This window comes from Poeciliopsis prolifica, unplaced genomic scaffold, assembly GCF_027474105.1.
Source record: "Poeciliopsis prolifica strain line A6 unplaced genomic scaffold, Auburn_PproV2 SCAFFOLD001, whole genome shotgun sequence".
Lineage (NCBI taxonomy): Eukaryota > Metazoa > Chordata > Actinopteri > Cyprinodontiformes > Poeciliidae > Poeciliopsis > Poeciliopsis prolifica.
Window position 1 is genome coordinate 25,848,225 of NW_026562376.1, and position 27,732 is coordinate 25,875,956.

Here is a 27,732-nt window from a genome sequence, read left to right on the forward strand (position 1 = left end):
ATACACCCCCCGTACGCCCCTCCCCGTGCTACCAGATCAGTTTGCTATTAATTGGGACCTGGCATAGCAATGCATAGGGAGGCACCTATTGTTCTACACCTAATAAAATCTCTCTTTATTGCAATTATTTATTTTTCTTCCGTTAATAACGGTAACGGAAAAAAGGCTAATGCCGCAGTGCATTAGCCTTTCACCTAAAATAATCTTTTAGCTATTTTTCTTACTTATTAGCCTTGTTTAGGATTCATCCAATCAGGACGGACTTGCCTCGAGCTCCAGTGTGTGTGGGCGTGGTTTGCCCGAGTAGGCGCGATGGCGAACAATATTAGCATAAACAGGTGGATTATTTAACCTTTTTGCGTCCCAGAAAAGTAGTCAGAGTGAACTTCTCTTTAAATAAGGTAGGCCTCATTTAAAAACATATCGCATCTTGTTTCATTATGTAAGTGTGATTGTACGGAAGCGCATTGCTACACAGAAAAAAAATAATAAAATCCGAGCGCTATCACTTTATAACATATCCTTCAAGTGTCACCACCAGCCGCCACTCTAATCTAAAAGTAGATTCTTCACTCAATCTGCACTTTCATTTCCCAGACAATATTATTTAATGCAAAACAGTTTATGGCCAATGTTAATCTTCACTGTAGTTTGAAATGATTTTTAAAATTAATTTTACATTTGTTAAAGTTGTCTCTTTGTCATGACAGCATAGTGTAAGACAGATGATATGGAAAACAAAAAATAAAAAAGTTGAAAAACTTAAACTTTGATCTGGTACAAGTTTTTTATTATCTGTTCCATAAATATTGACAGGTTTTAACTTTTCTTGACAGATTTCAGACCACTGAGCTTACTGAGGTCAGGGGTCTTTGGCTCCATCTTGCCACCAGACATAGATGAGGAAAATTATTCTGCTTTCTTCAGGACTTCTGTAGGTGGTGCAGCTCTTTTCTTTTCTTTTTTATGATTTTATATTGACTTTCAGTAACAAGGATTTGATAGTAACTAACTATTTTTTGCCTATTGATAAGTATTTTGGCCAAATTGTTATTAGCGTCAGAAAAAACCTACGCTGTTTTAAGAAAGAAATAAGAAGCTATAAGGCACAAGTCACTTTGCCTAAGCAACAACTATTGAATGGCTTACGTTTTGTTGCTTTTTGTTTGTTTTACTTTTGTCTGTTGGGATCCAGCTGTTGCCAAAACTGATGTGAAGATCCTATGGAACTGATGAATAAAAATCCTCAGCTGAATGAACACAGGATCATCTTAGAAAAATCTATTTATCTGACGTTGTAAAGTAAGATGTGTTAGGAGTAGAACTTAAAGATTCATCATGGAGGAATGCTGTAGAAGTAAAAAATATTTATGTTGACACCTTGTGTAGAAATGAAGAATGTGTGGAAAGCAGGGCCCCAGAACCGAGTCTTATATACAGGAAAGAATAACTTAAAACTTAAACTTTAAGTTACATACTTCAAGAAAACGCAACTAAACGGAATCACAAAATTCGTACTGAATGTATTTAAATGCATTTCAGGTCGATATGAGGGAGCTGCATTACTGACTCCAAGTCCACTGATCCAGTCACTCCGGCTCCACTCATTTCTCCGATCCACTGTTCCGGGGTTTGGTTGCGTTGTCGCCAACAGCCATTTAGCTCCGTAGTGCTACTGGTGTGTTCCTGTCTACATTGACTGTTAACTGGGATACCTGGACCTGGAATCTCTGGATTATCCCATTTGGTCATGGAATTGTTGCTGTTTGTTCTGTTCCCGTTCAGTCCGCAGCGCTGACTGTTGGCTATGACTGTTCCCTGGTGTTTTGAAGCGTTCCCCGGGATATGACTGTGATGGCTGCTGTCCATTGAACTGGGAGCACGTTGACTCCTCAGTTAAACATTGGGGCAACTTGTCTTGATTATCATTTCTGGAACTAAATCAACCTGTGAAGTGTACATGAATATTTACTGGCAAGGGATCCTTAACTTGGTAAGTGGTAATGTTAGACTGCGCTGTCTCTGTTAGAGGAACTTTAGTTTTGTTCTTCAGAGAATGCTAGCCTGGTATCCCCGGAGTTAGCTCAGCAGGCTAGCTGCTGTCTTTGTCTGGAGACCTGGAAGCTAAGGGACAGGATTCCGTCATCGGACACGTTTTCCTGTGACCTGCTTGTTTCTTTTGACCCTACGTGCATCTCTTAACTCCAACTCAGTTTTTCATTAATCATTGAAGGTATTTAGGTGGACATGTAACTTGTGTTGTTGTTTGATTGAGAAAGTAGTCTTGGCATCAGTAAGCTCGAGTTGCAGGTATATTAATGTTTTCAGGTTGTTGTAGTGTTTATCAAGCTTCCAATGTGTCATGTTAGTTTGGTATAGAGGGTCCTTATCTAAAGTATGACTGCTCTTTAATTGATCTAAGGAATACAACGTCTAAAACAGCTTATACTGTACAGTCATTTGTCCGCAAATGATATTTATTGCTTTGATCCTTTGATCATGCACAACAAACAACAATTTCCATTAATGCGAATATTAGCCGTGTCTGCAACATTGAGCTCATGGGATCACATGCAGTTTGACATCTCGAAAGAATGATCCATCTATCTGGCGCAGGGTGTTTGTGTCAAACCTGACAGTCTTTAGAGAAATTCTGCCACTATGTGAATACGCTGCGTCCGATAATGGATGCCGTTAGCCCCGTAGTGGGCCATGACGGGCCTCATATTAGCAGCAGAAATTCGGACGAACACATTCGCACGACTCCGTACCAGACAGTCGATCTTCGTTGTTTATGCAGGATTGACGCTAGCGTTGTTGTAATAAATCCGCTATGAAGTCACGTTTCAAAGCTCGTTAGCTTTGTGGTAATGTGCGGTAAAGATGTGGGGCCGACGCGTCAGCTGCAGCTACTTAGCTGCACCAGGCTAACGGGAACTGGGCTGCTTTTCTCAGCGCTACGTGATGACAATGTTTCATTCACATTACGCCTAATTTCCAAAGTTTTGATACACCAATGATATGAGTTAGGTCCGCAGAGGACATAATATTCCAGTATTCAAAGATTGCCACTGTTGTGAATGACATAGTATTCATGCCACAGACATTCTACCTCTGACTTTAATAAAGCTGTGATTGCACATCACCTCGATATTAATATCTCTTTCTATCTATTAGAGTAATTGTCACTTATTAGTCTGATCTTGTGCAGCCAAATAAAGCATTAGCTGAAATATCAAGTTAATTGAATTTAATTTCATGATTTTTTTTTTTTTACCAAACTTCAACATTATTCTTTAACTGTGTTTTTCAATGGAATATTGCACATCAATAAATATATTTTTGACTGTTTTTGCAGACATTTTACCACAAATTCACAGTTATGAATTAGTGCAAAGAAATGCAGGGATCAGTTTATTTTATGTGAAACTGGAGGAACTAAGAAAAGAAGGACCTGATGAGGAAAACTCAAGCGAACCTTTCACAAGGGCCACAAAAATTTGACATGACCCCACACTTCCTAGGAGCCACCTCATCATCCTCTTCTTCCTCTTCACCCCTGCAGGCAGAGTCAGAACGCTGAGCACCCACACACACAGGCCATGAACATACTGCACTCACAGCACAGAGGATGGCACAGAATCAAATAGCACCCAGAAATACATCAGTGTATCACTAATTGCCATCTTGACTCTTACTATTTTAAATGTCTTTTTTATTTTCAAATTCAATTACTCTTGAAGTGTTACATTTAAACACTATTTTACATGTTCAACTTAGTTTAACTTCTGCGACTATTTCTGTTTCTTGTGTATAGTGTTCACACATTCTTATTATATTCAGATTGCTAATTAGTCACACCGATCACAGTTATGTTGTACATTGAACAATAATAATAAAGGTCCAAATATTGTTATGCACGGGTTTTAGGCCTTTTCTCTCTGAGACATTAATGTAATATTTGATCAAATTGTGTTTTGACGTCTTGTCAGGTACGTCTTTTGTGACATTTCTATAGAAATATCAACAATTCAGAAGAAAAACCTCTAAAGGCGACTGTCCTTATGCCGCCTCATAATAGAGTGGTTGTTTAAAGCCAAACAGATAATGTTAAACACAAAGAGAAACAATCCCAGAATTATTTTGTAACTGCTTTCTGCTTTTTTCAGGTGAAAAGGGGCTTATTGAAGCAGGCGGACGATGCAGTCATTAATTCTGATCTGAGGATGAACAGCAGACTGGAGCTTTCCAAGGGGGCGTGCATCTGAGGTCTGAGATGGGTCAGCCCCAGTCTCTTCAGGTCAAGGTATATGTTCCCCGAATGTTTATGATCCTGATGAAACTGAAACAAGTCAAGATGTTTTTACATGACTCCTCCTGGTTTCTGAGAAAAGGTTTTATTTGCCTGGTGTGACACGGTAAATAGTCGCTGCTAGTTATAACAATGAAGAAGTTTACTAAACTCAAAACTGATCTCAGAATAACTTTCCACACAAACTGACGCAGGGTGGGTGAGAGTTTTTAATTAACTCTCACCCACTCAATTTTAATTAATTGAGTTATGATCTTTAAGGTTATGATGCATTATAAATCTGACTCTTCATGATGCTCCGCTGATGCCTCCTATCCACTAACACCACCCAGTGCTTCACCCCCAACACCTTTTAGTTTGATGAAATAGACTAAATAACTCAGACAATAAAATTAAATTAGAATACATAAACATTCTGTGCCATCTGAAAATGATGCTTACCGAGAAAGCAATGCGTCTTGAGATTTCTCACTCCATTTGTAACTAAAACTGAATCCTTCTTACGATCCTCCATGAATAACTGCAGCTCCGACAAGACTGTCAAGCAAAATCAATGGAGGAGCTTCACCAGGACTGGACTTGAAATATTTCAGCCTGCCTGATAGATGCAGGGTTTACCCCAGTGTTTACCCCAGCCTTTTCTTGCGGTGCTCATATATTGTGCAGCTCTATACATGTGTTTTTGTCTTGACTAAGTGGTGTAAAAAACTGCTAAATGGTGCATAGTGTATAAGCAAATTTTATCTTTACCAGGGGTGAAATATTCAAAATTTTTTCTTTTCTGTGAAAACCACCAAACCATGAAATATCCAGGGAGACTGTATATTAAGCTCAGAGGAAACTTTCCTTCCATTCATCACCTTATAATATTCTAGTCTGTGAGTGAGAAATGCTGAATTAATCACTAGTTGATCACGTTAAACGCCAACCTTCAATTTGTGATTTTTGTTCTTTTACAGGAGGCGATGTGGGAAACGGTGTGGAGGAGACACAGGCTGCAGCCCTGAGCAGGTGCACTGCTGTAGGGAGGAGCACGGCCCCCCCTGCGGCCCTCTGTGGCCCTCTGGGACGCTTGAACTAAGATGTCCCTCAGCAGCAGCCCTGCAGGTGGGAAAGGTGTGGACTCCAATGCGGTGGACACTTACGACAGTGGTGACGAGTGGGATATTGGTGTTGGGAATCTGATCATTGACCTGGATGCTGATTTAGAGAAGGACAAGTTAGAGATGTCAAGCAGTAAGGAAGGAGGAGGAATGGCCGCCCCTCCGGGTGCTGTAGCTGTTTTACCTGACAACATAAAGTTTGTCAGTCCTGTTGCTGCCATGCAGAGCAAAGATGGCAAGTCCAAATCGAAGCGCAGTAAAAACTCCAAAGAAAGTGGAAAGACTCCAGATGGAACTAAGAAGGAGACCCAAAGCAGGGCCCAGGGAGACATGGCACCCCAGAACACTAACTCTACCCTAACTAAGGGGACTGATAAGTCTGGTAAAGCCTCTCGTATTCCCCCTGCTGTAAAAAAGGACAAAGATGTGGCATACGGAAAAACTAAAAAGGAAAAAATAGAAGCTGTAGCGACAAGAATGGTCAACACTGAGAAGGAGTCTGGTGTTGCTGTTCTGCCTCTTGGAGCCCCTCGTACCAGCTCCTTCGAGAATCAACAAAACCCAGAGTTAAACCCTGTGGACCAGTTTGGGAACCTGGCTTTGGACTCTGCAGGGTTTGGCCAGGCTGTCACCATGATGACAGAGCAGGAGGAGGAAGACAACGCAGATTGCCGAAATCTGAAGAAAGTTGTCAGTAGTGAGAAGGTAATGCAACATTCTGTTTCTTCCTATCCTGTAATATTGTCAAATAGACATAAAGTGGTTTCTGGTATCTAAACTGCTTACATTTTGTTTGGGGAGCAAAATGTTAATAGAGCACAGATGACTGAATTTGCTCAATATTAACATAATCTGCCGGTCAGATTATCGGCCTGTTTATCTGAGCTTTTGCAACAGAAACACCGACCTAAGCAATAAATTGGTTGTGTTACTGGGAGCCAAAGCCAACATGCTGCTTCTCCATGTTTGGTTCTGGTTCTGGGATGCAGAGCAGAACCAGAAGATCTCAGAGGTCTGCAAGGTTGATACAACAACAGCAGATCTTTAATGTATTGTGATGCTAAACAGTTCAGTGATTTATTAATTAACCACAGTATTTTAAAGACTATTTTCTCAACTTCAGTGGAAAGACTTTAGTACTGTGGTGATATCTTCCACTTTACTATAGCTTTATGGTGTCCCAATCCGATATTAATATTGAAATTTGTCCGATTTTAGACAAAAAACGATTACTAGATTATATTGGCCTAGTTCTAAAATGCTGGTAGAAGCTCTTCGCTCCAGCAATTAGTCTGGAGCGAAGTCTGCTCCAGCATTTCTTATGTCCTGTATGCAAAGCCACTAGCTAATGATAAATGTGTCAAGTTGTTGTCACACCTATTGTTGTTGACTCTTATTCTCTGTTTGAATATCACTTTTCACAATTTTAACATTTCACACTACAAAATAAGTAATGATTTGTCCTAATATTGTATTGGGTCGCTATTGGTATCGACCAATACTCAAAGGTGCAATATTGATATCGTATCAGAAGTGAGAAAGTTGCATGAAGACTCTTGTAGGATTATGCTGCAGTTTTATATCTCACCTTTAAAATGTATAATTAAATTAATTGCAGCCATATGTCAACATAAGTAACATTTTCATTTCAAAACCGCTATTTGCCGCTAAATTATTGAATAAATATACATATGAGCTCAAAATCAAATATATTTTTTTAATCTGTTATTTTGGTTCTTCAGCTGTCAGATTGGTGCAAAGTTGTGTTCTGCAGCTTCAGCTTTCCAGTGTTCCAGCAATGCCTGAACATTCCTGGATCTTATTTAGAAATGTGACTGTTGAAGCTGATGTTAGTGAAGGGACGTCGGTGCTGCTGCTACATGTTTAGCCTTGAGATGCTACTTTAGGCTAAACTCCTTTTAGCACAACTTGAACAGAACTACAGTCTTTTCCAGTGTTTATCAAAAATGAACCCCTTCGTTCCCTACTTTGTTAAAAAAAAAGTATTTTTTCCACAGACATATATTTCACATTATATTCTATTGGAACAGGACAAAATCATTTGTTGGTAGCTAAAAAAATTACAGAGGCTGTAGAGGAACAAGATGGGACTTCTGGTGTGTTATTTCTGCTCTACTTTGTTCAGCAGAAATCAAATTAGTGATGTGTGTATAAATAATTTTTATTATTTTTTTAAAGTCTGGTTATATATTTGCTGAACACGGAGGATGACAGAGTTTCTTGGCCTGAAACCTGACGGCTTATGAATGTGACTGACAGCAGGGATTCTCTGTCCGCTTCTTCCTACAGATGGAATCTCCCTTTTCCACCTGTGCTCCTCCTCCTCTTCACCTTCTCGGTCCTCCTGCTAACAGCAGCGACATCTCGTCCCCTTGTGAGCAAATCATGGTTCGCACGCGCTCCATTGCAGTGAACACAGCAGAAGCAGCTCTGGCCACTGAGCCGGAATGTCTGGGACCCTGTGAGCCTGGCACCAGCGTCAACCTGGAAGGAATTGTGTGGCAGGAGACCGAAGATGGTGAGCAACATAACACAAATACAACAGATGACTCTGTCAATGGTTGTTTTTACAGTGAGTAATCATGTGGAGTTGTTGCATTCAGTAACATTGTTTGGTGTAGAAGTGCACCATCCAACAGCACTTACACTGATGCGCCTTTTTAAGGTAGAAAATCAGATACAGGGTAGAAGGATGGATCATTGGATACATAATTGTGGATAATATTGTAATTCTTGGATTTTCAGTTGGATTCACAACTACTCTTTCTGTGATAGCTGTTTCAAGAGAGTTTAGATTGTGTTCTTTTAAAGAAATTAGAACAGGAAGGTCAGATCTACAAGAAAATCAGAATTTGGTGGGTCTCCAGTTCCTGGTATAATACTTACTCTACATAATAATTGTACTGTGAATATCTAAAGATGGCACTCTAATTTTAAAGATATTACTGCAGTCGTATAAACTTAATGCATCATTTCTACTGATTGAAAATAAGAAGCCAAGAAAATATTAAAGGATTTACAAGCCTTAACATTGACCATGTTGGTAATTGAAAGATGAAGCCTATTTTATAAGACAATAGACACAAGTCATTGTGTTTTTTTAAATCCACTGACTTAAGGTTGGTATTGAATCACTGTAACCCAATTCTGTTTCATTTTTTTTATGTAATAGTTTTATTTCATTTGTTGACATTTCTCTCAGATGTCAACAAATGACATCAGTGTTATTTGTAATGTTAAAGTTTGTGTGAATAGGCCTGTCACAATAAAAAATAAATCAATTAATCACAGATAAATTAAAGCAAGCTCAATCATTTCTATTTGGATAATTTACTGTTTCTCTCTTCCCACCAAAAACTGGATGACAGAAGTTCTCAGTCTGGGATGTCAATTAGCTAGGGCTGAAACGATTCCTCGAATGATTCGAGTACCTGGATTATTAAAATTCCTCGAGAAAAATTCATCTGCCTCGAAGCTTTGTTAAATTATGTTTTATTATGTAGCGCACCGTGTTCCGCCCGATCATTATTTGTGGTGGGCAGCACTCTCACTTCCGCCTATGAGTTGTTGTGAAGAGCTAGCGGCATGATGTTGAATTGGTCGTGTTTTGTCAGGGTTTGGGGGTAAATAAGCATTGCTGAATTGCTTGGTGCAATGGTTGGACTATGACAGCATTTTTGACAGAACCGCATCATCATGCGAGAGAGCAGTTAATTGCTGCTCTTTTCAAAGTGCTTTATAAATCAATTGACATATTGTCAAATGTATTTCATGTAGAAGTGGTTCTCTAAGTGGGGTGCTTCTCCCTGAGTGAGTACTGCTGTCTGAAGAAATGCACGGCTTCTGTGTCGTTCCAACCAAAAACAAACAATCAGAGCCAGCAGGAAGGTTTGGCACTGTAAAATCAACCTTATATCCTTGCTGCTCTATGTTAATACCAGAGAAACCACTTCCTGTCGGTAAGGTGCAGCACCACACCAAGGGGTGGAATGAAGAAACCCGCTTTGACTCTGTTTTCTAAATAGCACTGGGAGAAGGTAGCGAAGCTTATTTGTCTCATGCCAAATCGTCACGACATAGTGACAGATTCAACAAATATAGAAAAAAAATGCTTTTATGAAAGATAGATACTTACACAATTGTTTTTTTTTAATTAATATTTTTGCTCTTAAACAATTAAAACAAGTTATAAAACTAGTTTTTAAACTGTCTGCATCAATTCCATTGTGATAGTTTAGATGCTGTGTTCTCCTTTCTGCAGGGATGCTAGTGGTTAATGTCACCTGGAGGAACAAGACATATGTTGGGACCCTTTTGGACTGCACAAGACACGACTGGGCCCCGCCGAGGTATGTAAACACATTCCAGTTACAGTTCACTGGTTAGCAGCTTACTGAATTAAGAGATGCATATTGCATTCTGTGGTGATCTATTTAAAACACTAATCGTTTCTGATTACCCAAATCTTCGAGGGATCAATTTTGGTCTCATTAAGTTTTTATTTAATCAGATAGTTTGTTTCTGAAAGTAAAGAAGAAGGTATTTCCTGGATTGCAAAAATAACATAGTGTATGGGGGGGTGGGGGGGGGGCTGCACAGTGGCGCAGTAGGTAACACAAGGTCCTGGGTTCGATTCAGGACCTTGGACCATGGAGAGGTGTGAGTGTGTGTGCATGGTTGTTTGTCTCTGGGTTGCCCTGCAACACATTGGCGACCTTTCCAGGGTGAACCCTGTTCTCCCCCGAAATGTTTGCTGGAGGTCGGCACCAGCGCCCCTCCTCACCCCACTAGGGATAGGTTGTACAGAAAATGGATGGATGGACATGGTGTACGCACATCCTTAAAAACTCTTAAATTCACTAAAAAAATGTAGGTTGGCCAAAACTACTCTGATCATAGGTCTTAGATTGTGTTGTGTTTAATCTCATACCTTATATTTAGTTTTTTTTTTCTCTCTTGTCGGACTTTTCTATCATATAAAAATTTGAATAACGCTCAGACATTATTTGTGGAACCTGAAGGAATCCTGATAACTACTTTTTACTATGACTTTACATTAAACTGCAAATGAGAGAGGTTTAGATGGGAGCATAGACTGAACTTTATAAAGTAAAGAAAAGGTTGACCAAACCTGATAGAGAATGGAGGCTAAATGCTTTTACTGTTTGCCTGCAGGTTTTGTGAATCCCCCACCAGTGACATGGAGATGCGAAGTGGCCGTGGGCGGGGAAAAAGGATGCGACCCAGCACCAACGCGCCTTTGAATGACAACAGCAACTCATCAGACAGCAAAGGCAGTGGGAGCAAGACTCGTGGTGCTGCTGCAACCAGCAAAGGGCGACGGGGTGTGGTGGTGGGATGTGGTGAAGATGCAAAGGCCAGCCCATCCTCTGCCAAGAGAAAAACTAAACCTGTGTCTGACATGGAACCTACCTCCAGCTCTGAGGACTCTAAAGCCTCAAAGCGCATGAGAACCAACTCTTCTGGTGTGGGGACTCTGGTCCCTGCTGGGAAAACAGAAGCCCTGGCCCCCCCACAACTGGAGCGGACTTGTCCTTCACCTATACTTATCGACTGCCCCCATCCCAACTGCAACAAGAAATACAAACACATCAACGGGCTGAAGTACCACCAGGCTCGCGCCCATAATGACCACGATGTACGACTGGACCAGGATGGGGACAGTGAATATGGGGATGACTCTGTACTCCAGCATGACCCAACTTCCTGTAATGGTGCTGCGTTCTCTCCCGCCCGCTCCAATACTCCCAAAGGACGGGGCTTCGATGCCCCTTCTCCCTCGTCAGGAAAGCAGACATTGAAGGGAAAAAAGAAGGCAGGGGAAGGGGAGCCTGAGGCTACTGACGGCGGTGAGGAGGGTGGATGTTTAACCGATGAGGCCAGCAATGATGGAGTGGATGACAGAAAGGCCAGAAGAATGTCAGTCAACAGCAAACCTGATAAATCAAGTCAGAAAAGTGCAAAGATGGGCCGACCGTTGCCTCTTGGGGTTGCGTCATCATATTCTCCCCAGGCACCGTCTCCTGCATTGAGCTCAGTGGTACAGTCTGTACCCAGCAGCCCCCAGCTGAAAAACAGCCAAACTAAACCCTCTCCACTCTCTGACCCTTCATGCAGCCCCACCCTCGGGAAAGACAAGAAAAAGAAAGACAAGAAGAAGAGGGACAGTTGGAAGGAGGAGGATAGTCCAGGAGCAATGAACAAGATAGGGCGGCTGGAGGAGGGAAAAAGTCCGTATTCCGAGACAACAGATAGTTTGTTGAATGGTTGCATGGAAGCTCACCAGAGCCGTTTGGCAAGCATCAAAGCCGAGGCTGACAAGGTCTACAGTTTCTCCGACAATGCTCCAAGTCCGTCCATCGGCGTCGCAAGCAGGATAGAGGCTGGTTTAGCAACACCATTGCACCAGAACCAAAACGGTGCTGACAATGTGTCTGTGAAGACCAGCAGCCCCGCTTACTCTGACATCTCTGATGCAGGCGAAGATGGAGAAGGGAAGGCAGAGGGTGTGAAGGTCAAACCAGATCCTGATCAGGGGCCGCGCGAAGGTGCCAAGAAAACACTGTTCCCTTCTCAGGCTCCCAGTAAGGAGTCGCCATACTACCCCAACTATGACTCCTACTACTCGCCAAGCTATCCAAACCCCAGCCCAGGAGCAGTACCAGGAGCAACTGCTCATATGGAAGTAACACAGGTGAAGGTGAAGAAGGAGGAAGACTTGGAGGTGGTGGAGGAGGGCAAGCTTAAGGTGGAACCTCCGGAGGAGAGGAAGGCAGAACTGGGTCCTCAGCAGCCATCAGTCATTCAGCCCCGCTCCAACATGTACTCCCAACCTCTGTATTACAACCAGTACTATGTGGCCCCCTACTCCTATGCCTCTGATCCTGCCTACCATAACCACCTGCTGGCCTCTAACCCTGCTTACCGTCAGCAATATGAGGAGAGGCAGCGACAATCTGACAAGAAGCTGGAAGGCAAAGACCGTGACTCTATTGGGAAAGATGAGTGGAAGCAGAAGACAGGTCCCCCTTCAGGCTCTGGCGCCCCTGGTCTCACAGACCTGGGGCCTAAAGGATTGGTCACCCCGGCCAAATCTAAAGATCCTGCAGCAGCTTCAGAACAGGCCAAATCGGTCATTATGGCTAAAGGAGAGGAAATGAAACTCCCCAGCTCCCAGGCTGAAGGGCTGAAGATGAAACTTCATGAAACGAGTCACCATGGGAAAGAAGAGGCCAAACCAGGGATAGAACTAGGCAGACCAACAGGTGTGGACTCCACCATGTGGTACAGACAGGTAATGCATTTCTGCATGTTGTGTTCTGAGCTTTATAAGAAGGTTTCAGGAAATATTGTACAAGCTAGGCTGCAGTACTTGTTTATATAATGCAATGTAATAATTATATCATTTAATTTTAATAACTGCAGGTTTCCTTAATGCTGGGGGAAACTCTGTTTCATTCTAATTGTTTGGCAACTTTGAAACTGACATTGCTGATGGTTCCTGGAGAACATTCCATATGTCAGACCAGGTCATGTCTTGAAGTTAATTTTTGATTCACATGTAACATACCATTATAAATATTAATAGTAGTATTTTCAATGGAATTAATTACAGTGTCTAATTAGTAACATTTTGATTGAAGCAAAATGTCAACAAAACATTTTCAAATCAAAAAATGGTTTAAATAGAGTAGAATATGAGCTAAACAACAATACATATGATATTATTATTATTAATCTGTTATTTAGGTTCTTCAACCACCAGATTGCTGCAAAGTGCTATTCTAGCCGTTCATGTTTCAAGGTTTCTAGGAACTCCTAACAAATCCTTTAGAAAAGTGACTGTTGTTGCTGACATCAGCATCTGTGCTGCTGCTTTGACGTCACAACAAAAGTAGCAGGATATTTTGATGCCGTTCAGCAGTGAAGATTATATCTCCTTTAACCCAATACACCTGCACCATGTATGATAATAGAGGCAAATTATGTTTGAAACACAAACTTATATCAATGTTCCACAAAAAGTGCTTAAATTCACAATTAAACCCACCTGAAACATGGTTTTCAAACTGCTGGCACACATGACAGTAAAGTAAAGACAGAGTGACAGCAGCTCCAGAAATGAACATTAGCCCTCATAGATAGCAGCTTTAATTCTGTGACAGTTCTGTGTACAACTGTCAAAAAACTGCACTTTTCTCAGGTTTTCTTTTTGTTCCCAGGAGCCAGACTCTCGCCTGTGGCCCTATGTGTATCCCAGTAAATACTCAGAAGCTGCAAGACAGCAAGAAGAAGAAAGGTGGAAAGATGAGAGGGAGAGAGATAGGAAGGCCAAGGAGGACAAGCCGCGAGTAAAGGAAAGCCTTCAGAAGGATGAGGTGAAAGAAGGGGTGGAGGGCAGAATGCCGCTGCCCCCAGAGGAGTACCAAGGTGGAGGGAAGGAGGTCCGCGTCCCCCACATGCAGTTCGCCTCCCCGCTGGCCCAGCATCAGGGCTACATGTCCTACATGCAGGGACCTTATGGCTACAGCCAGGGCTTTGATCCCAGCCACCCCGGCTACAGAGGCATGCCTGCAGTCATGATGCAGAACTACCCAGGTAATGTTGGTTCATGTTCGTTATCTGAATAACGGGGCGTCGTTTTGACATTGTTTTTGTTTTTCACCGTCTAACTTGCAAAATATAATAAAAAAAAGAACACTGATTCAGTTCTTGCCAAAAGTGATTTATTTATTTTTTTCTGAGATAGGAACTTTTTATTTATTTTATTTATTTATTTGCCACAAAAAGGACTTTGGCCATTATTTTATGAAGTTGATAAAATATTTGTTCTCCCTGCTGTAGTCGGAAAGCAGTCTCACTTTGCTTACTTTGTCCTCAGCTTCATACCTGCAGGCCGGTTACCCGTTTTCTTCATATGGAGGGAAAGTGGCAGGAGGGGAGGACGGGGAGAAACCCTCCAGGTCAAGTCCAACTGTGAAGCCGCCCAGCGAGGCCAAAGCTCTGGACCTGCTGCAGCAGCATGCCAGCCATTACAAAAGCAAATCGCCCTCCGTTCAAGACAACAAAACGGCGCAGGAACGAGAACGAGACTGGGAACGGGACAGGGAGCGTGAGAGAGAGGGCGCTCGGCCTCGGTCTTCTCCTTCACATCGCGTCATTCCTCCCCATCATCACCTGGGATACCCTCTGCTGTCTGGACAGTATGACCTGTCCTACGCTGCCGGTGAGATGCTGCCACGCAGATCAAATGTGTCAAACATTTCACATAACATAATATTTGAAGTTTTGAATTGACTTCCTAACAGGGGAGATTCTCTTTTCCTGATGCTTTGCAGACCTTTTTGTTCAAGACACTTACACCTTAAAAATCTGTTGATAGGAACCATCATGTCTTTGAAAATCAAGGAAGTTAAAATATGTTTCAATCTCTCATCCACCCCTTAGTAAAACATAAATGGTTCTCCAAACCCTGTTTTACCATATCCATCCATACATCCATGCTACATTGATCAGGTTGATCGGAGCCATTTGCAGGGATTTTCACTTTTCCTCAGCATAAACTCAGGAGTTCATGCTGACCGTTTCTGATGTCTGGTATTTCCTTCCAGGCCTCTCCTCTTCAGCCATCGTTGCAAGTCAGCAAGCATCGGCCCCGTCCATGTACCCCCCTCCACGGAGGTGAAACTGGTGAGATCCAAACCGGCCTCCATAAGATTCCTGATTTTATTCACAAGGCAGCAGATACTCAGTCTTCAGTACCAGATTCTTTTGCCTCACAAAGACGAATGAACAGAATCACAGAGTTTCTGAATCTAAACTGCATGGCTCATTTTAGATTTTGTTTCGCACAGTATAGTTTCATCCATTAGACAGGAATTGATTTTCTAAGGTGCAGAATTGCATTTCTGCTTTTGTACCACATGGTATTTTACTTTTTGAAAATTTTGCTGCGAATGCTATTTTTTTTTCTAATTTATAGACATATTTCATTAAAATGGCATGCTACAAATGTCTTAGTTTTCAGTGGAATAATCTTCACTGACATTACTCCAGTCAACCCTTTTTTTTAAAATAATAACTGAACAACTCTTTGCAGGTTTTCTGTGGTACTTTGATTATTTATTCCTAAATCACTACACTGGCTTCCTGTCTGTAAATTTATAAAATGTTAAATATTACTAGTCTTTTAGGCCCTGAATGGTGTTGTACTGAAATCGGGTTCAGAGTTGATGATGGAGGCTCTTCAGGTCATTACTGTAGCTCTGGAGCTACAGACCTGGACTACATTGTTGCAGAGTTAGTCAGTTAATGGTCACTAAACTTGAAACTGGCAGAAGTAATGATGAATACAATTTTACTGAAAATGAACCAATAAATAGTAGACATTGGTTTTGAATTGTGGCTCAACAGAAAAAACAAACGACTGAAACAGGCATGAGGAAAATGCCGAGACGTCTACAATGGATGATTTTACAGACAGGAGGTCAGCGCCGTGCCACTGGGGTTTAAGCCGTCATCAGAGGGGAACCAACAATTATAGATTTTATTTTTGTAATGAATCAAAACTCTTTTTTTGTCGATCATAGAAATAACTAATGAAAACCTGAGATCCTCAGAAACCAATAACTCTTTGAAATGAGTTGTTTTGGTGTAATTGTCTTGTTTGTTTTTTTGCTAACTCTCTGTAGGTAGTTTTGATTGGCTGAACTCCGCCCATCCAAGTTATGTGACTGGATCACATGAAAGCATCTTTCTGTTGTGACACCACTTCATGTTCCACATCCAGCAGACTCCCTGCTGGACCGGACCAAAACAGTTCTGCTGGTTCTGGGCGGTTCAGCCGCCTCCACACTGTGGTTCCCAGACAGGGGGCGCCGTGGAGCTGCCAGGTGGAAACAGAGACGCGCTGGTGGTGAAGAGTGACCGGAGGTGGCGTGATGGGCGGTCGGCGTCGTTCTGTCGTCTCACTGGTTCATGTTTTCCTCTCATCCTCATACATGTCAAAGTTCTCTCACTCCCCACTCAGAACGCCATCATCACTTCTTCACCTGGATGCATCATGGAAAAAAAAAAGGACTCTGAGGACATCCAGAGGCTGGCTGAGGAGACGTGTGTAAATGTAATGTAGTGTGTGCGAGTGTGCATGTGTGTGTAAATATTGTACAGAGGAATTATTTTAAAGAGTCTGTTGGATGATGTTGAATTTCTTACTCTTCTTTTTGTCTGTTAGCCTCTGTTTTTCTACTGTTGTTGATCAGATATTAAACCTGTAGCTGTTGGAAAGCTGCCTGACCTCAGCGTCATTTCTTCCACCAGAACAGCGGTACAGTTAGACGCCTTTCTAATGCCTCAAACTGCGACACAGCAGCGCCAGTCTGGACCTGCTGCACAGCAAATCGCAACAGAAATGTTGGTGTGAAATGAAGGGAAACTGAGCTGATCAGTCAAATGTTTGAATTTTTTCAAGCATATTTGACCACAGTCTGGCCATGACTTTCTTATTTTATTTTTAACTACAACATAATGAACATTAATGTGGTGGACTTAATAAAAACTATAACCAAACTAATTACAATCTTGACAAAAAAAAAAAAAAACAATTCAGATATTTAAGACTGGACTTCCAAGAGAATTTGATGCGCTGTTGGCTGTAGTTGGTCTGGTGTGTGATTCCTCTGCTGGTCCAGTTATTCAGTAGGATTCTCAGACAGAGAACCTGTTACCTGTGAGAACGCCTCATCTTCATAGTCTTCGTCTTTGTGTCCCCAGCTTCTATCTGGCTTCCTTAAAAATAAAGTTGCAGCTTTTTGTCCCTCTGTGATTAACTGCCTGGTTTGAGTGTTTTTTTTAAACAAAATGTCTGCTATAAGTTAAACAGTCAAGACTGAAACAATCAACTCAATGTGACTTTCCTTCAGCGAAGACTCAGAATGTTTCAACTGCAAAGTTCATGTGTGCTGTACGGACATCTTACTGGAATCCTGAAGGATCAGTTAGATAACAGTTAAGACTAACAACAAATGACAAAGTAATTTAATATGAACAAAGCTACATAACTTTTTAAGGTTTGATAATACAATGCAACTCACTGCCTTGTTCCCATCATACTGCACTTGTTGCAGCATGTTATGGATCAAAATTGTGTTATCAAAACAAAAGTTCTGCAACTCAACCCAAGAAACTAAAACATTCTTGCCCACATGAATTCATTTGATTGTGTAAGTTAGTCTTTTGAGTGAACAGGTCTTAAGTCACTTATGCATCATTTTAAAACAACAAGTTAACTGTGTGGCTCTCGCTTTGAGCTTGTAGACCAGCAGGGGGTGCCTGCCGACCCCTAGTGGTCCCGGCACCACAGTTTGAGAAAGACGGGTAGACATGATAATCTGAGCCAAACCTCTGAATCCTTTTTTTCTAACAGTGATATACACTGCTCAAAAAATAAAGGGAACACTCAAATAACACATGCTAGATCTGAATGGATGAAATAAATACGAAAATAATTTCCACCTGTTGTCTATTCCATTTGCACAACAGAAGTGATATTGATTGTCAATCAGTGTTGCTTTCTAAGTGGACAGTTTGATTTCACAGAAGTTTGATGAACTTGGAGTTAGAGCACTTCATGCTTGTTCTGCTGACAAGCTTCATATGGTTGCTGATTTCGTTTTCCAGCTGGACTTGCTTGGAAATGATAAATGGACTGGACTTAAGTCCAGAGGACTCAAAGCGCTTCACACTGTTCAGACATTCACACAGCGAGGCAGTCCGACTGACGCAAGGTTGGTGCATGTTCTTCCTTCATGTCTTCTGTTATTTGTGGAGAGATAACATATCTGCAAAGTTCTGGAATTCTCACCTCTCTGCCATGTCTCAGTCTAGTGTGTGTCAAATTATTATTTAGAATACGTCAGTAAATACCGAGCCTGGTAAAAACCCAGGCCCTTGTGCTACACTTCGCTTCGTGTAGTGCAGGAAGAGAGAACATTTGTCCAATGGAATTGCACAGGAAGGCAATGGCCAGGCTAGTAAATACCTAAATTTCAGAAAGATGTGGTCCTAATAGTACAACATCGTTCAGCGAAAACAAAAGCCATGTTTAAAACAGGAGCAAAAAATAGGTTTAATAAATTACTTTTCATCTCAATTTACATCAAAGGTCACTGACAAAATAAAGGCTTGTTCACTGCATCCCACTGATTAAGTAAAAGACATAATTTAGGTCTGTTTACCCAGCAGAATAAAAATAAATGCTTAACTGTAATGTTTTGGAATTTTACCTGCAAGCAAATATTCAATCCAAATCATAACAAGAACAAACTTTGTCTCATTAATACAAGTTATGTGACAAATGCTTAATAAAATCCAAAACAGTCTCCCTGACTATAACATACATAATTACAGTCTACAGTGTTGTCCTGGTGTTGAGGCTAAGAACGAAGTGTGTCCTCTCACATCAACATGTAACGGACCAGTCCGCCCCCTCTGACCTCACGGAGACGCTGACATTGTCGCAGCATGTTCAGGATCCCCTGAAAGCGTTTGTCCACTTTCATCTGGGTGAATTCACACATGTCCTCCTCCACAACAAAAAACTGTCCTGCAGACACAGAAAAGAAAGAGAAAACTAACCAGTGTCTTTGTATGGATGTGTCACAAGCTTTCCCAGATTCATCTGGAGAGTTTCCATGAAAACAACAAAGGAGAAACAATTCAGTCAGTTTTATCAACTGCATCCACAGCTGATTAGAGAAGCATGGCCTGCAGCATACCTTTTGTATCTTTGGTTTCCTGGTCCTTGAAGCGCTGATGCAACTTGCGTGAATGATTATTAAGAGCCTTCAGTGGCTGACAGAGGATCCTATACTTGGCTGCTACAGCAGTGTTAATGCCTTCCACCACAGCATTGAGCTGCTCATATGAAACACGTCCTTTCATGTAACTGAAAAACAAACACGCATGTTGACAGTCATGGAAAAGAAAAAAAACAACTAAAGAAACTGTTCTGGACAAATGAACTCAGAAATACATTGGCAAACACACAAAATCAGCCTTGGGGACAAATGAGATATTAACAGACGTATCATAAAATACAGATGGAATTTGATCTCTTCTCTTGCTACAGACACGAGAACCTAAGCTTCCTCAACTGCAGTCTGCTCCATCCCTTCTTATGGACAGTTCCACTGTTGTGTCTCCAGTGTTCATTTGGTCAGCTGCCCAGATGAACACAGGTCTTTACTCTCTCCTCCAAGAACACAATTCTTGTCCTTTTCTTATGCACCTTCTACATGTCTGCTCATTATTTTGTACTGAGCAGAAAGTGTGTACAGTGTAAAAAGGAGAGAGCGAGTACAGCCCCCTGTGGTCCTCCTGTGCTGCTGGCCACTTGGTCACACAAGAGTCCCTACAGTCTCAAGCTGTGGTCTGTTTGTCAGGAAGTCACTGATCCAGGTGATTCTTTAGGCCTCTACCTGTGTCTTTTGGAGTTTCTGGCAAAGTAAATTAGGCTGAATTGTGTTATATTCAAATATTCAAAGGGGTTTGACAAGATGACAGCTTGTTGAAGCACATACATGATGCCATCTTCAGCTCTATGTAGTTAATTTGCATTAAACCAAGTATTGGAAGAAAGCCGTATAATTACAAGCCAACTTTCACAGTAATTTTTTTCATACTTATTTTGATAGAATACTACACCTTAATTATATCATAAGATTTTGTCACACAAAACTAGAATTTAAAAAATGACTTACTGAGGGATGCTCTCATATTCCTGTGTGGTGATATAATCCATCTCTTTCACTAAGTTCCTGCTGATCTTCTTCGTCTTTTCGGCCTGGGCCGGCTGATCATCTGCTGGTTTGTCGTTCCTGCAAACCAAATATAATAATTCTCACTCATTCAAAGCCGCACAATAGATCCTTATGGTGTTTCTCTTACCATTATTCAAGGTGAGCACCCCGTTCTGGCTGCCACAGTTAAATCAGGGCTAATGCACACCCTTGAAAATTAACACTGCCATCCGATATTACAATCCTACAGGCTTTACAACCTACGGTAAGTATTGTTCATTTATCGAAGGTTTTTTTATTCACCAGTACCAGTGATGGTAAAGATGGGTTAAAGAGTTTCTTTGGTGAAACAGTTAAGACTTTGTAGTTGCTGTAAGTATTGTTAATATCCATCTTCCAATGATACATAATCACATCAGATTACTTTTAAATTTCCCGTCAACGTTAAACATTTTTAACTCAAATAAATGTTAGGCTGCAAGATCGCTGCACCACCTATTTTTACTACTGATGATTACTGCATTTTTAAGGTTTCTAAAATATTGAAGCCCTCAATAATACAATATTAGAAAAATATTTGTTTTGAAAGAAAAAACAAAAAACATTTTCTAGAATGTAGATACAACAGATGCTTCTTTTTCTTATTGTCACAAAACAAATAACTATACAGATAAATGGCAACAATGAAAATGATGAAATAACCCATACACAATATATTAATGGCTCTTCATATAAACAAAACAAGAATTTCACCATCTTCTTACTTGGCTGGACTTTTCCTTTTAGGAATGTGTGCAGGAAAGTTGTCCTTCATGTGCTGAATACTCTCCACATCATTTTGAAATAACTTCTCAAGTTCCTGAAAGCCATAAAAACATGTTTTTAATTACGACGTAGCAGAGGCTCAAGATGAAAAATGACTAACTTATCAAACACTGCTGATTCTCCAACCACTGCAGCTGAAACTTCACCTTTAGCTGCTTTAGTTGCTCTTTCTGCTGATCGACACATTTTTCAAACTCCTCCAGAATTCTTCCAAGTCCCAACACTTCTTGTCCCAGTTTCTTTATCTTTTGTTGGGGCAAGTCTAAATGTGGAGAAGAAAATGCTCAGTCATAAATTCAAACGTAGTCTTACATGGTTGCTACTAACCAAAACTCAGTGCCATACCAGCAGCAGACAGATCCAGCATGCACTTTAAGGATGAGAGTTTATTCTGAAAGTGTTGGCAGATTTCTTCCAGGTCAGCCATTGTCCTGGAACACAGACAGTTTAAGATCATTCACAATAAAAATAAAGAACAAAGGGAAATGTACAGTGAACAAATGCAGGCACAAAAGCCCAAACTGTGAAACCTATAGAGAAACATTGTATGACACGAGACATTTCTCTTCTAGTTAATGGTAACTGAAAAGCATTAGCAGTTCTTCACCACAAAGCGCTTTGCACTACAAGACTGACCTTGTAGTGGCCAATAAGTAACCATTGCTTTCTGAACAACAAATGAAATATTCTTAAAAGATAAAAACAAAGATATGGATACTTAGGTTTTAGGGAATCAAAGTTTCCCATCGTAAAAGCCTTAGGTGAGTTAGGCTGTAGTGGGGCTTGGAGAGCTCAACATGCCTAAATGTTCACATCATCTGTATGACTATTGTGCTGGCCTGTCTTATAACTTTGGTGCAAGCAGCAAAATATGATGCTTACATACGCTGAACATGTATAGATAGATATAAGAGCCATCTGCTCTTATTTGGCCTTATGATCTTTTCATCCAGTAGTCTGGAAACTCACTACACAAAAACAGTTTTAATGGCAAACTGAACTGTAATTTAGTAACAGTGTATCAAGGTGTTATTTCTTTAAAATAAATGCACAAAATTTAACCAACACTGGTTTTAACCGAGGGCCTTTGAAAGAACCTGATCGCCTCCATGCCAAGTCGCACTAATGCAGCAATTAATGCAAAAGGAGCCTCGACCAAACACTGAATGTCTGTAGGTTGCTGTTCAGTAAATGACCATACTTTTAACAACCTCACATTTTTGAAAGAGAAATACATTTTTAATAATCAGATGCACTGTTCAAATTTCCCGTGAAACCAAATTTTGGGTTTTCCATTCGTTGTAATAATCAATAGAAATAAACACTCCGGTATCGTGTGGAATAAATCTCTGACTTTTACTTTGAAAGGTGAATTATCGAAATAAATTATCTTTCCTATTAAACAGCTTAGAGTCTAAGCTGTACATACAATTAGATGATATCAGGCTTGAAAGATTTCCATTCAAACTCATTAGTAACAAGATGCGAGGCGAAAACGAGTGAAAAGATCTTTTGCTAGTGATGATTTTCATTATCATTCTACCATCTTCTATAGTCTCACCGGAGAACTTTAATTTCATTTCATTTGAAATCCAGCTAGCTTAAAATTGAAAACAAAGAATGAGCTCGACCTTTCAAAGAGAAATGTGTGTATTTATCTGCTCTAAACGGGACGTGAAGTAAGTAAATCTTCGACGATAAAACGATAAAGTTTATCTGTGTGTCGACAAGCGTAAAAAGGTTCCCAATAAAGCCCATACTTACACAGACCACACACTTTTTTTCCAAATAAAATAGACAGAAACGGCTGTTTCCCGGTTTATTTGAACGCTAGCTCAGGTGATACGTCAAAATGTTGGCGCACGCGCTGTGGTACTGTTACGTTCAAAGACACTGGGTAAAATTAACTTACGAACGCTACAACTTATTTTTACAACACATCAAAAATGTTTCAGACTAGAAAGCAAAAATGATGATGATGACGATTATTATTATTATTATTATTATTATTATTATTATTATTATTATTATTATTATTATTATTAGTAGTAGTAGTAGTAGTAGTATATTTTGTTTGTCCATGCATAGTAAACAATAAAAATAAATAAATAAATACAGTAATAAAACTAAACACACCACAATAAAAAATAAAAATGCGCAGTTATAGTCCTAAGGACACACATACTGCTCAGTATATTACTGAATATATAATCAACACTTAAAGTGCACGGCTCTTGAGACTATATATGAATTATAAAAGTCTGATAGCCTCGGACAGAAAGGACTTGCTGTAGCGTTCTTTAGCTCATCTGGGCTGCAGTGATCCTTGGCTATGTCTGCTCCTCAGTCCTCATTTATACTAGAAAGCTTCGGGCCCAGGAGCAGGATAACAGCAAGGCCCCAACCAGTCAGCAGGCACTTTTTTTAGGCAAGTTTCTAGTCTAGTATAACACCAAGGTTGTTGTAAGATTGAACCTACCCCTGAGACGGAGATTAGGAGCAAATGTGATTTATTACTGCAGAAACTGACAACCATTTCGTTGGCAGGAGCACAAGTTCTCTCTGCACCACATCACTGAATTGTCCAGCAATGTCCTGTACTCCACCTCCTGTCCCACTTTAGAGAAGTGTTTATGTTGGTCCTTAGGTTTGTATGATCCATTTTTGTTTGGTAGAAAATACAGCTTTGTTCCAGAAAGACTCTCAAATGGCAGAGAACCTCTTCAACTCATATTACAGAGATTTCAGAATTATTAAAGAAGAGATTTATACTCTCTAAAACAAACATAAATAAATCATAAAACACATTTTTGTTGCCATGCAGTTATCAGAGGTTGACACTTGATGTCAGTGTTGCATTGTTTAAATCTTGTGTCTGCATCAGACCAGTATGATGAGAGTACTGTATTGAAGAATAATAATTTAAACTACATTTGTTATGTGTAATTGTTAAATCATATTTTAACTTTTCAAGCCCAATGACACTTTCTCCTTTCTCACATTGTTGCTGTCAAAACCTTGTGATAATTCAAACTATTATTACCTTATTGCCCCAAAGCTAACATCTGGGCTTAAGTCGGGTTTCCTATCATTCTATTGGTTTCACAAAAGCAATCACACATTCGTTACCATGGTCATTTATACTAGAAAGCTTCTGGCCCAGGAGCAGGATAACAGCAAGGCCCAACCAGTCAGCAGACACTTTTTTATGTGTATTTAAACTTGGATTTGTGTTTTTATCCTGTCCCATCTGCAAAATCACACTTCCTTTGATTTTGCTCCAGTTTGGTCCAACATCCATCAATTCTCAGAAAAGATGAATTTAGCCTCAGCAAAAGCCTTTAGCACTGAGGAGTTCAATAGATTAAAATCAGTGGTGAGGGCACAGGTTGCCACGGTGGCTCATCTCTATTCCCCCAAGAGGCGTCTGGCTGTAGCAGGCCATTCCTCCGATGAGCTGCAGAGGTGAGCTCCGATGCTTCTGCTGTTTCCTGGGGGAAATGTTGGTAAATAGAGAATGACCAAACCTTTCCCTGAGCCTCTCCAGGCTCTGTGCACCTCAAAGCCTCACTCAGCCTCAGCTGACATGGAGTCTAATTGCTCACCATCCCGTCCTCCCATGATGTCCTGCTGTCTTTATTATAGCCAGACTGATTATTTTTATGCTCCTAACTGGCTAACAACTCCACAGGCTGTTCTTCATCTCAGGCCTCAGACTCAGCCTGTTCCTTTCCACAGCGTTGTGGAACTCAAGCCTCTTCTCTGCACTCTAAAGCCAAAGGCTTTCCTCTGAGATCCAGAACCCAGGCACCACAGCAGAAGAAGGTTGAGGATCTTTGCTCTGCGCCAATAAAACTATTGTGGATTTTTCTTTTCACCTCTTCAGTGCTACCTCCTAAGAATCCTTCAGTGCTGCCTCTTAAGGCTCATTTAATGCTAAAATATACTGTGGTTGTGGCTGAAGCATAGATGAGGTAGTGAGGGAGGTTGAGGTAGCAAATGGTGATTAGTGATAGCAGCATTTCTGTGACTACTGGCTTGACTTGGTGTGATGCTAGCATGCCGCGTAGCTGCATCCTGACTCTAGCATGGGCCCTGGTTAGTTTGATTGTAGCCTTTTGCTGCAGGATCAGGCACTGCTGAAGCAGAGAGAATGGAGAGAGTAGATGAGAATCACCAGGAAGTGGGAAACAGCAAGGAAAATGATTTGGTAAATGCTGACAGTGTGGTAATGTCATGACTTCCTTCATATGCATTTTTTCTTCTGTGTTAAATCATGCCATTTCTAGATAATTTAGGAACTTTTTCAGGTCTTAGTCTTTTGTGAAAGTCTGATAATATATATATGCACATATGAATTTATTAGAAGATAAAAAAAAATTCTTATTATTAATTGAATTGGACAAAGGAAACTCATATTATTTTGTTTTATTAAACACAGTGATAAATATTAGCCAATTATATCTGTGCATTTGATTATAGCTTGTCACAAAATTTTTAGTTGCCTAAATATTTAAATCAACCCATAAGACCCATTATGTTATAATGTTATTTTGCTCACTGTTTTTTTCTTTCACCATCTTTACTTTTTACATAACAAACTTTAAATTACCAATATGTATAAACAGTACTGTGTGAATTAAACAGATTTGACAAATACACTGTCAACTAACAGCTGAACAAATCAAATGAGCGTTTCCTTCTTACGAAGGAAGAAGGAAACAAAGTCGGCACCCAGAAGTAATATAAACCTTCCGTCTCCTCACACCCAGAATCTGTGTGTTCGTGTAAACATGCCCAGAGTGTGTCAGCTCTCTTGTTGCAGTAGCAGTTAATGAGGTTTGTCAGGAGGAAGCTATATTGATCGGCTCAGTTAAATGCTCATTTAAGTGTCCCACAGGCCCAATCACCAAGCTGGTAACAGTCTCATGCTCTATTTGGAATTGTGCTCTTGTTGAGGTGAACTTGTTAGAGTATCTACTGATTTGATTTTTGTATTTTATTCTGATCATTGGATGTGTGCGTGTGTGTGTGTGTGTGTGTGTGGGTGTGTGGTGTGTGTGTGTGTGTATGAGAGAGAGATTAAAAAGAAGGAATTGAATATATTTAATTAATGTTTCCAGTCAGACTGCAGGGTCAGTCATGCTTCAGGCTGGTGTGCTGCAGTATGCCTGCAGTTTGCTTTCTCCCTTATTTTTCTGTTCTTTTGCATTCATCTCATGTACACAGAACAACTTGCTGACTTGCCTGCTGCTCACACTGAGCAACTTGTGACGGTGGAACTAACAATCAGCCATTGTGCATGATGTTGTCCAGCCAGCTTGGTCTGGTTTTAAAAGCTCACAGTGAACGTGAAGCAAACCAAATGAGAAATTATACTCATTCATGATAGTAAGGAATCACAATAAAAATGAGAAATGCATGTTATGTGTTATATGAATCGCACAGGGGCAGGATATTTTTGATTTGGGGAATATGTGCAGGTAAATATCGAACATCCTGGAAACCTGTTCAGTAAAGGTCTTTACAATATTACTGGAGGCCAAATATTTATCAAGATATCCAGGTTCAAAGATGAACCGTCTTCTCTAAAATTAAAACCAGAATATTTAGCCACTTAAGCCTTCATGTATTTATAATGTCTCTTTTGAAGAATAATAAGAAAATACTGGCGAATTAAAAATTCCCTGGTTGAGACAAACATCAGAAGACTGAGATACCAGCATCTGCAATGAGAAACAGTTTGGTCTGAAGAAACAGAGAAAAGGTCCTCAGAAAATAAAATGCTGTAGTAATGCAATAACAAAAAAGAAGAGGCAAACATGAAAAAAAAACTTATCAATACACAGTCACAAGTGATTTCAAAATAAAAATAGATACAATTTGACAATAAAAATAGAAATATTGCAATATGCTGTCTCTCTGTCAGGTCATTTCAAAGTGAGCGGGGCTCTCATGGCGTTTTAAATAAGGTGTCAGACCATTGTGTTGAATTAGGAAAACAGGCAGAATTGTACCAAACCCTCAGAGAAGTGGAGTCCACGCATCACGATCCATTGGAAACATTTCTGCAGGGACCGGGAGGCAGCGATAAGGAGAGCAGAGGCTGGACAGACGAGAGCAGGAGAACAGGGCTGTTCCTCTGAGGTTGGAAAAAACCTATATCAGGTTTTTACAAAACAAAATATGAAACTTGAGCATCTGCTCTGAAATCTGCTCTATGATTTGTGAAGAGTGAATTATTTAGTAGTCTGAAAGCTCCTTAAAGACCGAGGGGAATTGTGAGTCATGTAAATGGAATACTAGCTCACCTAGTGACAGACACTGATACAAAGGCCTAAATGAAGTCATTTTTATGCCACATATTGTCTTATATTAACAGAAACTCTGGTTGGTTTTTATATGCAATAGTGTTTATGACTTGTGCCATAATTTAATTTGTTATGTGTGGGTAGGACCTTTCATCTCTGAGCCAAGATCATTTAAAAACTTAAATTAATGGATTCAACAAGCATAAGCTGCTGTTTGAATTAAAGAGGTTGAAAAAGCTCTGCAGCAATTGACCAGAACAGGTGGAAAACAGACTGCACTGCGTTTGGGTCAGAACTGGCAGTGCAACACAAACCCAGCATGATTTGCCATGTCTGTTTAG

At 40.5% G+C, this 27,732-nt stretch overlaps 2 protein-coding genes across 2 annotated transcripts; one reads left to right on the forward strand and one right to left on the reverse strand.

Annotated features, from left to right (window-relative positions):
• The first annotated feature begins 1,641 nt into the window (after nucleotides 1-1,641).
• Nucleotides 1,642-16,747, forward strand: LOC129362315 (zinc finger protein 609-like). Its single transcript, XM_055033781.1, has 10 exons — nucleotides 1,642-1,993; nucleotides 4,170-4,306; nucleotides 5,272-6,120; nucleotides 7,726-7,954; nucleotides 9,698-9,785; nucleotides 10,612-12,751; nucleotides 13,680-14,055; nucleotides 14,339-14,683; nucleotides 15,069-15,147; nucleotides 16,149-16,747. The coding sequence occupies exons 3-9, from the start codon at nucleotides 5,395-5,397 to the stop codon at nucleotides 15,140-15,142; spliced, it is 3,978 nt and encodes a 1,325-aa protein (XP_054889756.1). The 5' UTR covers nucleotides 1,642-1,993; nucleotides 4,170-4,306; nucleotides 5,272-5,394; the 3' UTR covers nucleotides 15,143-15,147; nucleotides 16,149-16,747.
• Nucleotides 16,748-18,571: 1,824 nt separating this feature from the next.
• On the reverse strand, nucleotides 18,572-22,931 carry ska1 (spindle and kinetochore associated complex subunit 1). The gene is made up of 7 exons (XM_055035313.1): nucleotides 22,845-22,931; nucleotides 21,426-21,511; nucleotides 21,227-21,342; nucleotides 21,020-21,114; nucleotides 20,217-20,333; nucleotides 19,233-19,402; nucleotides 18,572-19,060 (listed from the first exon to the last, which is right to left on the reverse strand). Exons 2-7 carry the CDS (start codon nucleotides 21,505-21,507, stop codon nucleotides 18,912-18,914), a joined length of 729 nt encoding a protein of 242 aa, XP_054891288.1. The 5' UTR covers nucleotides 21,508-21,511; nucleotides 22,845-22,931; the 3' UTR covers nucleotides 18,572-18,911.
• Nucleotides 22,932-27,732: the final 4,801 nt, after the last annotated feature.